General features: G+C 34.6%; 2 protein-coding genes across 2 annotated transcripts; one reads left to right on the plus strand and one right to left on the minus strand.

Moving 5' to 3' along the window:
- The first annotated feature begins 2,233 nt into the window (after positions 1–2,233).
- On the plus strand, positions 2,234–7,767 carry LOC104212108 (uncharacterized). Its single transcript, XM_009761295.2, has 3 exons — positions 2,234–2,606; positions 3,460–3,724; positions 7,355–7,767. The coding sequence occupies exons 1-3, from the start codon at positions 2,454–2,456 to the stop codon at positions 7,420–7,422; spliced, it is 486 nt and encodes a 161-aa protein (XP_009759597.1). The 5' UTR covers positions 2,234–2,453; the 3' UTR covers positions 7,423–7,767.
- An 831-nt stretch (positions 7,768–8,598) lies between these two features.
- Positions 8,599–12,596, minus strand: LOC104212107 (probable small nuclear ribonucleoprotein F). The gene is made up of 5 exons (XM_009761294.2): positions 12,506–12,596; positions 11,570–11,657; positions 11,416–11,453; positions 9,896–9,960; positions 8,599–8,958 (listed from the first exon to the last, which is right to left on the minus strand). Exons 1-5 carry the CDS (start codon positions 12,509–12,511, stop codon positions 8,889–8,891), a joined length of 267 nt encoding a protein of 88 aa, XP_009759596.1. The 5' UTR covers positions 12,512–12,596; the 3' UTR covers positions 8,599–8,888.
- Positions 12,597–13,369: the final 773 nt, after the last annotated feature.

Below are 13,369 nucleotides of genomic sequence, written 5' to 3' on the forward strand. Positions count from 1 at the left end.
TATTTGATACGAAGAAAAATGTTATTTAAAAAATACAATCCAATTTTTATGTTTGGTTGGTGAAAATATTTTGAAAAATGGTTTTCTTAAAAATCAACAAATTAACTCCCTAGTTGAATTAGTGGAAACAAGTTCTCGAAGTGGCACTCGGCATTCCACGCTGATTGTTTTCTCCCAGCCCCCAACACCCCCCTCCAATCCCTACCCCTCAATAACCCATTCCTACCCTCGAAACCTCCGTCCTAACTCGCGCTTTTTGTTCCCGTTCAGAGGCGGATTCATGATTTAAATCTTAAGGGTTTAAGTTTTAAGATTTTTAGTATTGGACTCATTATATTGTTAAAATTATGGGTTTATATCTCCTATTTTTGTAATTATTATAAATTTTTATATATAATTTTTTACCCCGTGTCAAAAGTTATGAGTTCGGTTGAACCCATTAGTTCAACACTACATTCGCCATTGGTCCCATTCACATAATATTTACTAAAATTTTATAAAAATACTTTAAAATAATATTTTCTATTTACTTGCCAAACATTAGAAACATTTTCGTTTATACTAAAACACATCCCTTCTTCTTGTTTTTTCCTTATGTTGGGGGCGGTGCAAGGCCGGGAAGATACCCGGGCCCGAAATTAAGATGGACAAAATACAAAATTGACCGTTGGATCAAAATTAATTGGATTCCCTAGTTAAAAAGTACATAAAATATGTTAATTTTTGTATATAGTGTATAAATTATTTTTGGAATTTTTACCTCCTATAGCAAAGGTTCACACCTTATTTATTTTAAATAAATACCATTTAAATAAATTATATTCTATAGATACATTTTAAGGTTTATAGCAAAATATTTAATTTTGGTTACCTCCTAACCCTAAGCCACTAAATACGCTAATCAGTTACAATATTTTCTTTTTCTCTCTACTTTGATACATCACATTCTCTTCCCCATCCCATTAAAATTTCCGATTCTCTTCCTCTTCTCTGTCTAGCCAACGATTCTTTCCCTTTCATAAAACAACCAAAATCCTTACGAAATATTCGAAGACCAAGAGGAGTAAATAAAATTTTTGACAGATGAAATATGGAGAACCCAATGGCCATAAACGGAGAATCTCCCCTGGATAAAGAAAGTGAGGTTTGTGGGCCCACGGCTTGACTTTAAAGAATCACTATATGATGATTATGACTTAATTGAGCCTCCTACCAACTTTGATTTGGATGATGATGTTGCTAAGAAGACAGAAGAGCTCATACGTGATATGTACGGGAAGATCGTTGCTCTGCTTAGGCAGCACGATGTGACAGTGGCAGCGGGGATTATAACCTAAAGAAGATGCAGATGCTCATCATGAATTTGAAGTATTTGAAATGCAAGACCCATCGCCTCCACCAGATTGTTATCTAAAAAATTTCTATTTCTTATTCATCATTTTCTTTCTTCTACAACCAAAATCATGCTCTAAGATTTTTTTTTCATTGTAATTCAATGTATCTCGTTGTATTTCATTGTATTCACTGTCTTTTTTTCCCATTGTATTTCAATGTATCCCGCTATATTCTATGTATTTCATTGTATTCACTGTCTCGCTATATGCCATGAATGTATTCATAAGTTTTTTTTAATTAATATAATTTATGTATTCAGATGTATTATATAATTTCTCTGAAGATTGCTATGTTTTTGGAGTATTTTTTTCGGTTGAGAATCTTTTTTATAACTGAAAATACAAATTTTGTGTGTTATAATTGAGTTTGTTGAGTTATATTAGGAGTCTATTATGTTAATTGATTCACTTTCCCTTTTAAAAATAGTGTAATCCCCTATTTCATGTCGTGAATACAGTCGAATACAATAATTTGTCCAGCTGTAATCCCATATTTCATTCCATTAATACAGTCGAATACACTGAATACAACAACTGATTAGTTGGACTTCCCTGATTCACGCCTATTTTTGCTACTGTATTCATGGATACAATAGCTTAAATACATCTTATAACTACATAAAAGGTATCTATAATCCGTAATATAGCAAATGGTATCTATAGATGACTAATTACTACTAAAAGATAGTGCTTTATGAAAATTTCCCATTATTTTTAGGCGCTATTAAAAATATACATTGTTCAATTAGTGCTCCACTTACGGAGGTCCAAAGACTAAGTGGGCCAATCCAGCCCACTTGCCAAATTTATCCATAACGAGCCTCATCTCTCTTGAGTTCGAGTCGTAGAAATAGAAACAGAGAATGCGAAGACAGGTCGATTTGTCGTTAAATACAAGGTGAGAGACAAAAACTGGCATGAATTTCATCGACATATGAATCAAAAGAGAAATACATTACTGTCGGATAAAAAAGAAGAAAAGCTTTCGGCTGTGTTTGGTGCATCTTCTTAATTTCAACAACTCTCGCCTTTAGCTGGGTCTAAATTCACTTTGTGAAAATGGATTGTACGTTAAAGATATCATCTTCCTCAGTTTGCCTTCCCAAATTTTCGCCAATTTCGATTTTCAACAGGAGCACAGGCTTGTTCTTTCCAAGACCCATTTTCAGAAATACCCCAAACAATGTTATTTCTCAATCTCCCTCACCACGGGTAAGTGCTTATCTTGTTCCCAATTTTATAGTATATGTTTGATGCCGATATTTTTTCAATTCTTCAATTTTCTGAATCCATATTACAATTGTGTTAAGATGTACTTTAATAGGATTTTTACACAAATAGCCGGCCAAATTTACGGTTTACTTTTTCTAGCCGGTATGCATAAATTATAGGCCGATTATACAGATTATGCACATATTATACATATATTATACATACATTCGTCCTCTATTTTTAGTTTAACCGGTTGAGTGAGTCGCTGTTTTGGTTAATTCTTCTACTTTAATCATATTGTTACCCTAATATGTCGAAGAAGTAAATTGTACTCTTGATGAGGCATAACCACATGCTTTTATTCAGAGAGATGCCTATATTTAGAGAGTGGCGGATCCAGGATTTATTGACCAGTTCAATATTTATGTTCTCGCCACTGAATCCATTCTACTTTGGCGATCATGGGTTCAAAACTGAGTATTTATTCAAAATTTTAGTGATTTTTCATATCTGTAGTTATGCTCTCTGTGAAAAATACTAGGTTTAGTTGAACCCATTGAAGCTACACTGTGTCCGCCTCTGAATTGAAAACTAGAAGCAAAACAAATGGATGGCAGCTTACATCGTAACATTGAAAAAACACTAAGCAAAAAAACTTAGAGGGAAAGAATTCAGCTTGGCCTGCCAGTATCAAAATTTATTTAAAGACCTCTTGCATCAATTTCTCAAAGCAAATATATTTCATTTGTTTTCGTGATCATAACGAAAAATGTGATTGAAGATAATCTAGCACAAGCCTAAATTTTACATTTCTCTTAATATCTTAATAAGAGTATGCGCCTGAATATTGCAGGCAATGCAAATAAATGGTGTAGGTGATGCTCACAAACGAATAAGCAGTCTTGAATCTCTGTTTTGCTATGATAAGTCTGTACCAGAGGAAAGAATTGAGAAGCCAACTGGATTGTCCTTGGCCAAGAAAAGTATTGGAGATAATCCTCATTGTCCCGGATGTGAAGCTAAAGGTGCTGTCCTTTGCACCACCTGCTCCGGTACAGGGCTATATGTTGATTCTATAATGGAAAGTCAGGGGATAATTGTCAAAGTTAGATGCTTAGGTAAGTTCTTTTCTTCTCTCTTTCCCTTCACATTCTAGATTTCCTTCAATCTTTGTCAATGTGTGCTGGTTGTTGGACATATTTTTGACTTGTATCCCGTATATTTCTGCTCTTTATGATGCAAGATCAAGAATGCTAAAAATTCATGAAATTCAAGAAGCGAAGAATCCATCCAAGATTAGGATTTCTTTTCCTTAAAGATTATGATTTGTTATTTCTTATTTCCTAGTAATTTAATTCTTGTTTTAGTAGGATTATATTTGTAGTTCTAGTCAAACTAGAATTGTTAGTTGGTATCCCATTCTTACTAGAATTCTTTTTCCTATTTTAGTTAGGATAGATTTTCTTAGCCTTATTCTTATTCTAGTCTAATTAGGATTAGTTTTCCTTAACCTTACCAATTTTACTCATTGTAAGGCCTATTTAAAGGGCTTAATATGCTGAAAATAAACATTGGTGATTAGTTTTTCTAAGCTATTGCTTCAAAAACGTGATTTACTTTTTATTTCATTGTTCTTCCTTTATTCAACGCTTCTTGCAATCTTGCGGGATTGGGGAACGTGTGGGTGAGGTTTATTTCCATCTTACATTCTTCTAACATGAGTTTGAAGAACGCTTTCGCTAGTTTTGTGAAAAACTTTAGCGGGGTGCTTTTGTTTTTCTCTCTTCTTTGTACTTGAGGGGTGCAAAACCTTGAAAGTACATCAATTTGGTATCAGAGCTCATGTTCCAGGTCCGAATTCTTGATTTGCTACTTTATTCATCGTGTCACCAAACAAGAAAATACCAAGTTCAGGATCCTTTTCAAGATCCTCTTCAATGGATCTTCAATTACAAGTTCATAAATTAAGAATTAGAATTCTTGAACGAGACAACGAAGAAATTAAAGTGCAGCTAAATAACTTGAAGGAATCAATGGAGAATCTGACTAAATTAGTTGAAGGTTTGGTGTTTCAATATCAACTACCAACTCCGCCACAACGCCTACAACCGCCACATCTACCACTTCTATATCCACCAATTCATTCACAAACAACTGAAGAGGTTGAAGCTGACCAAGGCACAAGAGAACCAAGGCACTATGCCCATTATGATAAATATTCAGATAATCAGGGGCGTGAAGAAGACAAAGCTGATAAAGACCAATATTAAAGAGACGAGGAACATGCATTAGATCCAAAACTTGAGGAATTACCACCAAAGTTTTGTGACGGTCCATTGGATTATCCAGCCATATGTGTTGTTGACTTTTCACTGTCCAGAGATGCTCAACACAATATTGACTTGATTGTTGACTCAATCAATCCAAACAAGGCAACATATTGCGTTAATTCTAAAGTTCATAGAAATATGCTAGAACAAGAGGAAAAATTACCTATAAAGGAGTGGGTAATGGAGAGTTTGAGACCAGATATTGGAGAGACAAGATGTCTTAACGTCATAAGTATATATGGCTATCATCAAAGTGTCTGTTGGTGTATGAGCGATGCAATTGATGCATTCCAAAGAAGAGCGTTGATCTCCATGCTTAACTCAAAGCTAGACATGGAGTTAGTTAAGTCTATACCAATAACTTCATATCGTAAGTTGAAGTTTGAGAGTCCATATAGAAAGATTACATGGAGAAGACTTGGTAGAAAGTTGAAACATAGAAAGTGGGATTTAGTTCGACCATATGCCAAATTTGCTTATAACGTGAAGAAGCTCTATGATAAACTAGCAAAATGTAACTTAAAACCTGGTGAGCATTGGGTCCCCATTTTTTTCCCCTTGGGTCTCCGTTCTTACTATAGCAAATCTTGCGCCATCTATGGAAGCTGTTAGACTCGAGGACGAGTCTTTTTCAACCAGAGGAGAATGATGCAAGATCAAGAATGCTAAAAATTCATGAAATTCAAGAAGCGAAGAATCCATCCAAGATTAGGATTTCTTTTCCTTAAAGATTAGGATTTGTTATTTCTTATTTCCTAGTAATTTAATTCTTGTTTTAGTAGGATTATATTTGTAGTTCTAGTCAAACTAGAATTGTTAGTTGGTATCCCATTCTTACTAGAATTCTTTTTCCTATTTTAGTTAGGATAGATTTTCTTAGCCTTATTCTTATTCTAGTCTAATTAGGATTAGTTTTCCTTAACCTTACCAATTTTACTCATTGTAAGGCCTATTTAAAGGGCTTAATATGCTGAAAATAAACATTGGTGATTAGTTTTTCTAAGCTATTGCTTCAAAAACGTGATTTACTTTTTATTTCATTGTTCTTCCTTTATTCAACGCTTCTTGCAATCTTGCGGGATTGGGGAACTTGTGGGTGAGGTTTATTTCCATCTTACATTCTTCTAACGTGAGTTTGAAGAACGCTTTCGCTAGTTTTGTGAAAAACTTTAGCAGGGTGCTTTTGTTTTTCTCTCTTCTTTGTACTTGAGAGGTGCAAAACCTTGAAAGTACATCACTTTATCTTTTAGTGTAGGTCCATAGCTAATCAATTTTTCTTTTCTGATTAAAGGATTTAACTCCCAACAACAACTACGCCTCAATCCCAAGCGAGTTGCGGTAGGCTGTATGAATCCTCAATATCATAAATGCATTGTTTAGGTCCATAACATTGCAATATTCCGTACTTGAGGATTATCCAAGGCTGAGGGATTTAATTCCTTGTGGTGGAAATTGATGATATATTACTATTTTGCTGTTACAAGTGAATCACTTAAGAAATTTTGAAATGAGAAAAAGTAGACAAGTTTAACTGCTTTTCAAATTCATCCTATCCTGGATAGTTGGAACTTGAAAGCTATTGCCTGGGCATTTCTCATTTTAATTTCTTTCAGCTAGCCTAATCAGTAGAAACTCATAGCTTTGGGGCAAGAGGCTTCAGCCTCTGACGAGTGACGACCCATGAATATAGAAATTTTATGGCCATACAACGAGAGAATCATAACACAGAGACCACTAACTTCTAGGGAACAAATGAACTTGCAAGCTGAGTTTTCACACCATTTTTCTAGAACTTGGAAGCCATGACAAAATGTAGGTGTTTTGAGAACTTGGTAATCTCATCTAGAAAATGTGGTTGAGATTACACTATGCTAAAACATAAAATAAGGTTCAAGAACCCTATTGCTGTCAATTACTGTAAATCCGCACTTAGAATGATAAAATTAATTATAAGATTGCTAAAGCAAAACTATGCCTTAATCTTAAACTATTTGGGGTGTCTATGTGAATCCCCCGTATACATTTTGTTCTGTTTGCATCCATTTCATCCCAATAGTAGATGCGTTGTCTTTTTAGGGTTTCTTTAAAACTAGAAGCTCACTATATCTGACAATTATCCCTACATTGACATAAAAGTCTCTAACCAGTCTAAAAAGACCTTTTGCTAATACTGGAACTAATTTGATCTGAAAAGATATTCTGAATCTGCTCCTCGTCAATGTCCAAACTTCAAATCATTAAAAACCGTGGATGCTCTTTCTTAACAATATTTCTTCTTTTGTTGAAACTACTCATGTATTTCAGTTCCTGCTTATATCGTTCCTTTTTTCTTTAAATTTCACCTAAATGATTCTAGAAGCATTTTTATTGAGTTCTGAAAGCGGCCAGATAGTTTACTCTTACAATTTGACATTGCAGGTTGTGGGGGTTCTGGTAACATAATGTGTTCAGACTGTGGAGGACGAGGTCATCTTGCACTTGCTTGATTCTAACGGTTTGATCTTGTGGCTTTTTGTCACGACGTAGTTGGCTTTGTCAGGTAGCATGAAAATGCAGAGGTTGTTACATATATTCAAGAACAGCTGATTTGAGTTATTACTGTGTATCAGTTGATTGTTTTTGTGGAAAAATAATGTTATCTTTACATACAGCTAGATTTCCCTTTTTAGGATATCATTTTTGTTCTTAATTCTTATCAAGTTGAACGCTGAAGAATGTAAGGATATCTGAATGGATGTAAAGCAATGTAGAGTTTTAGGGGAATAGTTTGCCTAAAACAGGCCACATTGATATCCATGCAGTTTCTATATTTATAGTTTCTTTCTGCTATATATCTTACTTTCTTTGTGCTTTCTGTGACATTTGGTGATACAATATTACTGAATTGTCTATTCTGAGCATAACGTCAGGTAACATTTGAACCTTGTTGAGCAGCACTGCAATTTTCCAATGGTAAGAGGCTTTCTACACATTGATAAATGCCTTAAATTGAATTCTTTCCGCGAGATCCTTGGATTTCATAGAGCTTCACTTTAGCAACAACTATAATCTCTCCATTGTATGTCTGGGGACAAAAATGCATTCTATGGAATTGCATATCCTTATAAACCAAGTGAAAGCCAGTAATGAAATGCCTCTCCCATTCTTCAAGTTGGGCTAATTTTCCCTTTACTTCTATTAGGTGATAATTATTTAAATCGTGGTGTAAAGCTTCCCGTAATATAATACTCCTTTCTGAAACTCTCGGCTTTCACATCAAATGCAACTATACTTTTCTTCCCAGTAAAACCATTCAACATATAGATAGCTCCGTTAATGCAAACTCCCTCCTTCAATCGATTAAACTGGGAAATGGTTTCGATCTTCTTCCAAGATTTGTCTATGCGTAAAGTGAAAATTCAGTTTCTTTTGTATGTTTCAAAATACCTTCTCGTATTTTCGAGTCTCATGAAAAGAACTTTATAAATCTTTTCTTCTGGTTTATAACCTAATGAAAAGTGACAATACCGGTCCATATCTATGTCGGAAAGAAATCTTCTCATGTACTGGGATTGCAAATTTTAGCAGGTTGCTGCCACGTGGAGAAACAAAATAGACCATTAACACACTCCAAAAAGCTACTTGAATCCACAGAGTCGTAGAGTATATCAAGTTCCTCAATATGAAGAAGGGAGGCGTTTCCATTTCATTTTGTTCTATAGTGAAAAAAGCTTCTCTTCCGCGTGCAAGCAATTTGGTTCTGCTAATAGAGCGGTATTGATGAGTATTCATGAAATATGATTCGGATATTAAGGCCATCAACATCTTCCCTAACTATCCATCATCATACATTAGATAGTAGCATCTAGGAAAGTTCACACATAATGTATAATACATTCAAGGAGACGAATATGTTGTTCCATCATGATCAATGAACCAGAAATCTGATTGCACTAAAAGAACGATCACACTACTAGTCGCCGTCGGCATCTTCCAATTCTTCATCCTCAGGTACACCACGAAGATAGAGGACATTATTACATCTGCAAAAGCGAAATCACTAAGGTTAAGAAGAGAGGTCACATTTTAGTTAGGGAGCAGCCATTTCACTCGTAAATGCTTTTACAAATAAAGTTATATAACTATATGAAAAGACTGCCAAAAGTAAATTGGTAATTTGCCATGACACAATTGATTCTTCCAAATTAACAGGTAAATTTGTAAGAGCTAAATAGATCGCTATCATAGAGTGATGTGTCAGACAACTACCAAATAGATAATTCCAAATCATGAACTTATAAACCAATCAATAATCAATATATATTTAAGGTGCTCTTTTTACGAGAATTGAAAATAAAAAAAATGAAAACAGGGAGGCAACGTTTATGGTCTTAATTGTTCCAGCCTTATGCTAGAAGGAAAAGGATGTAACTGATCCAATTGGAGAATGGTATTGTGAGGAAGATGGAACATCAAATCCGCAGGTAAGGATTACATTCCTTAGCAATAAGAGATTACTTTTGAAACGCTACGAATGTCTGCATACTCACTCATATCACGAAGGCAGCAGGGCAACTAGAGTACATCAAACATTTGTCATACTGGCCTAATACTTGTCATTCACATGAGACATGCAACTAATTTAAAAGATGAAAAACAAAGAAAAATCTCCATATTTCCACCTCCTAAATTCAACCAAGTATAGGAACCAATTTTTTTTAAAAAGACGTCAACCAAGGAAGAAAGAGGATGAGCTCCATTTACAACTCTACACATGTTTCTTCAGCTTTATACGCCTGCTACCTGATGCAGGCAGAAAAGAGAGCCAGGGGGAGGGGAAGAAATGAAGGTGGCTTTTGAGCTATTACGATTATTATGTTTTTTTTAAAAATAACCATGATAGTATTATTATTATGTTCAGCTGTTGGCATTAATTTCAAATAAGATTATCAAGATCAAAAGACGAAGCCACGAAGGTACCTAATCAGGATCTCTCCAAGAGAACCAGTGCATTGTCCATCAATGTATTCTTCTGCGTTTGCAAGCTGCAAAAAGAATAACATGATTTCAGAAAATCACACACAGAAAAACACGCACGCATGTACACTTCTATAAAACAAGCAGGTTACTGGGAGCTTGCAATTACTTCTTTGGACAATGAATGTAAAATGCTTTTACTGTAAATTTTGTTTTTTTGATGCTCATTATTTTTCTGGTTTTAGTTGTAAAGCCATTTGTAAACAGACTCTCCTCCCAAAGTCAGGTTTTTTATGTAGTCAGGATACATGAATCTATCCTTATCCAAGATAATCTTCAAAGGCGCACCTAAGATTGGGAAGCATATGTTTATGTGCTGCAGACAATTAAATGAGCTAATCATCTCCTACGTCATTACTGTGCAGGACCTTTGAGAATGGTCTTTGCGTTGCTGCATAGTTGACTCCTTGAGCAATTTGTACGTCACTAAGATATAGGAAAGGCATCATAAGTTAGCAAATTCAAATGCAAAACTCGGATTGGATGGCATCCCCACTGCATCTTCAGGTTTGTATGAAAAGAAGGACTAACAGAAGTTTCTGAGATGAAACAACTGCCTTATAGCCCGTTTGGCCAAGCTTCTAAAATCAGCTTATTTTGAGAAGTGCTTTTCTCAAAAGTACTTTTTAAAAAAGAACTTCTGGTGAGAAGTAGTTTGTGTTTGGCTAATTAATTTGAAAAGCACTTTTGAGCAGTAATTAGTGTTTGACCAAACTTTTGAAAATTGCTTCTAAGTGTATTTTTCTCAAAAGTGCTTCTCAGAAAAGTGCTTTTGGAGATAAGCTACTTTTTTCTGCTTCTCCAAAACTGTTTCTGCTTCTCCTCAAAAGCACTTTTTTCCTTCCAAAAGCTTGGTCAAACACCTCAATTTTTGGCCAAAAACACTTTTGGCCCAAAAAAAAAGCTTGGCCAAACAGGTTATTAGTCAGTGTGAAGCTGAGATCTCCCAAATAGCTACAGTTCAGGTACAAGGAAATACTGTGCAAGGGGCTCCAAACATGTAATAGCTCACTAGCTTTGTTTCTGTTAGTTTTGACATTTCATTGCATCCTTGATCAATCTATATTATTGCAAAAAACATAGTGCTACTTTCTCTTGAACATAGCTCTGAGTTTATTGAACACAGTCCATCCCCACCCCAGATCCACATACAGAAAAAAAAAAAAAAACTAAAAAGCAAATGTCCCCACAACTGCAAAGTCAACAACAAAAAAAAAAACAGAATTGGACCAACAAAGTTTGATATTAGGAAAAAATCTTTTCAACTTGCTTGCATAACAAAATTCTTAATACAGTAGTAGTAAATGCGGTTATCTAGACAGCACTCACGCCCCTGATGGATAGCAGTAATAGTAATATTGTCAAGCATATCATAAAGATATAGATGCACATACATCCACTTAATAATGTTCTTTAGACAATTTGAAAAGGAAAAGGGCAGAAACTCAAATTAACATTATTACCTGCAAGTTCATGTATGAATCCACGGAGACCAGATACCCTAGAAAGAGACAAGACAAAAGGAGTTAGTTAAACAATGTTTGCAGACATCTCAATCTAAAAAACCTTAATGCAGAGCATAATATTAGGAACCACTAAGTCCAATCAGCAGAGTACCTTTGTACTCCATTCCCCACTTTAGCTTTACCATCACAGGCTTTCCAGTCAAATTGTTCAAAAAAGGCTTGGGATTAACTGGCACTGTCTGCAATGACCACATATTAAAAGCTATTCAGAATCAGAACCCCAAAGTTTCTAAATACAGTACATTACTCTATTTGTATTTCCAATCTCAGCATAGACTAAATGATAGAACACCATGATGATTAATATAGCAAAGATACAAACTTTAGTGCCAATAGCCCTGGTCTGAATTTTTTTTACGACCGAGAAACCCATCTGGGGCCAATCCTTAGGACCAACTGCAGCCTTCGAAACTAAGGGATAATAAGTGCACCCTCTACCCTTCACCACTTAAATACCAGGCTTAGTTCACATGGTATAGCTACGACCTAAGTCACAAGTCCCCTCAATCTTTGCCACTTGAACTAAGCCCTTGGGGCTACCAACAAGCTTCTAAAATAAGCTGCACCAATACTTAGGATCTACCCTCTATGTTTCAATTTGTTTGGTAATTCTGCTGAACTAGAATGAATTCGACAAATTGATTAAACTAATTCAGACTAGATATATTAATTTTTTCCCAAATTAAAATTAAGAAATTTAAAGGAAAAAACTAAAAGTACTATTCTCATATCAAATTGACCGAAAAAAATACGTTATTTAGAATGTTGGTTAAGTTAGCTTAGTTAGACTCTCGATAAAAAAAAATGCTGAGCACGGTGCATCACATGTTGCAGGTTTATTATCCAGAGAAACAGTAAGAAGTATAATACAACTATTCAGCAACAAATAAATATACTTTTGTAATAATAAGGTAAAACAATAATATTAATTAATAGCACCAGATAGCAAAGAAGAACAAAGTAACAGCACTATAAGGAGGATATAAAAGCAAGAGCAACTATTGAAGAATGGTATTTGAGTACTTACCGCCATGGAAGCTTTTCAAGGGTTTAAGGTTTTCTGGAAAGTGGGAAGAGAAGGGAAACTGCCTTTGTTAGTCGATATGTTTCTCCTCTACGCTGGAGATGAATGGGCTTATAAAACTTTAATGGGCCAAACTCCAATTAGATGTGGGTTGGCCCATGTAAGGTTATGATGCCCAAGTCCAATCCTCTTACATAATCAAGAAGAAAAAAAAGGAAAATTACGCGACACATAAAATTTTTATACTGTATTTATCATTTGTAGCTATACCTTCAATAAATTTATCATTTGTAGCTATATTTAAATTTTATAACAAATCCATAAAATAAGAGACTAATTATTTTGAACTGAAATAAGAGAGCAACAAGCTCTCGTAACTCAGTTGGCTCTAAATCCATGAAATAAGAGATTAATTATTTTGAATTGAAATAACAGAGCAACAAGCTCTCATAGTTCAAAGTTACGAATGGTAATTAGGCAAATTATAGTTATTAGACTCTAAACTATAGTGAACTGCGAGAGCTTGTTGCTCTCTCGTTTCAATTCAAAACAATTAATCTCTTATTTCATGGATTTGCTATAAAATTCAATTATAGTTACGAATGGTGAATTTGCTAAAAATATAATTACGAATGGTAAATGGAGTTTAAATATTTGATGTGTCGCGTAATTTTTTTTTTTAAAAAAAGAATGGACATTTTATATAGTAAACTTTAGCCTCTTTTTAATACGAAATGAAATTTAAACACAAATACTCTTAGAAAAAATACAGAAAACCTCCAGCAATGTATAGGAGTTTGAAATTTACTCCAACATAAAGTTGCAAACTCCAGAAAAAATTCATAAAGTTTAAATCGCCTCCTTCTT

Source organism: Nicotiana sylvestris, chromosome 12 (assembly GCF_000393655.2).
Source record: "Nicotiana sylvestris chromosome 12, ASM39365v2, whole genome shotgun sequence".
NCBI lineage: Eukaryota > Viridiplantae > Streptophyta > Magnoliopsida > Solanales > Solanaceae > Nicotiana > Nicotiana sylvestris.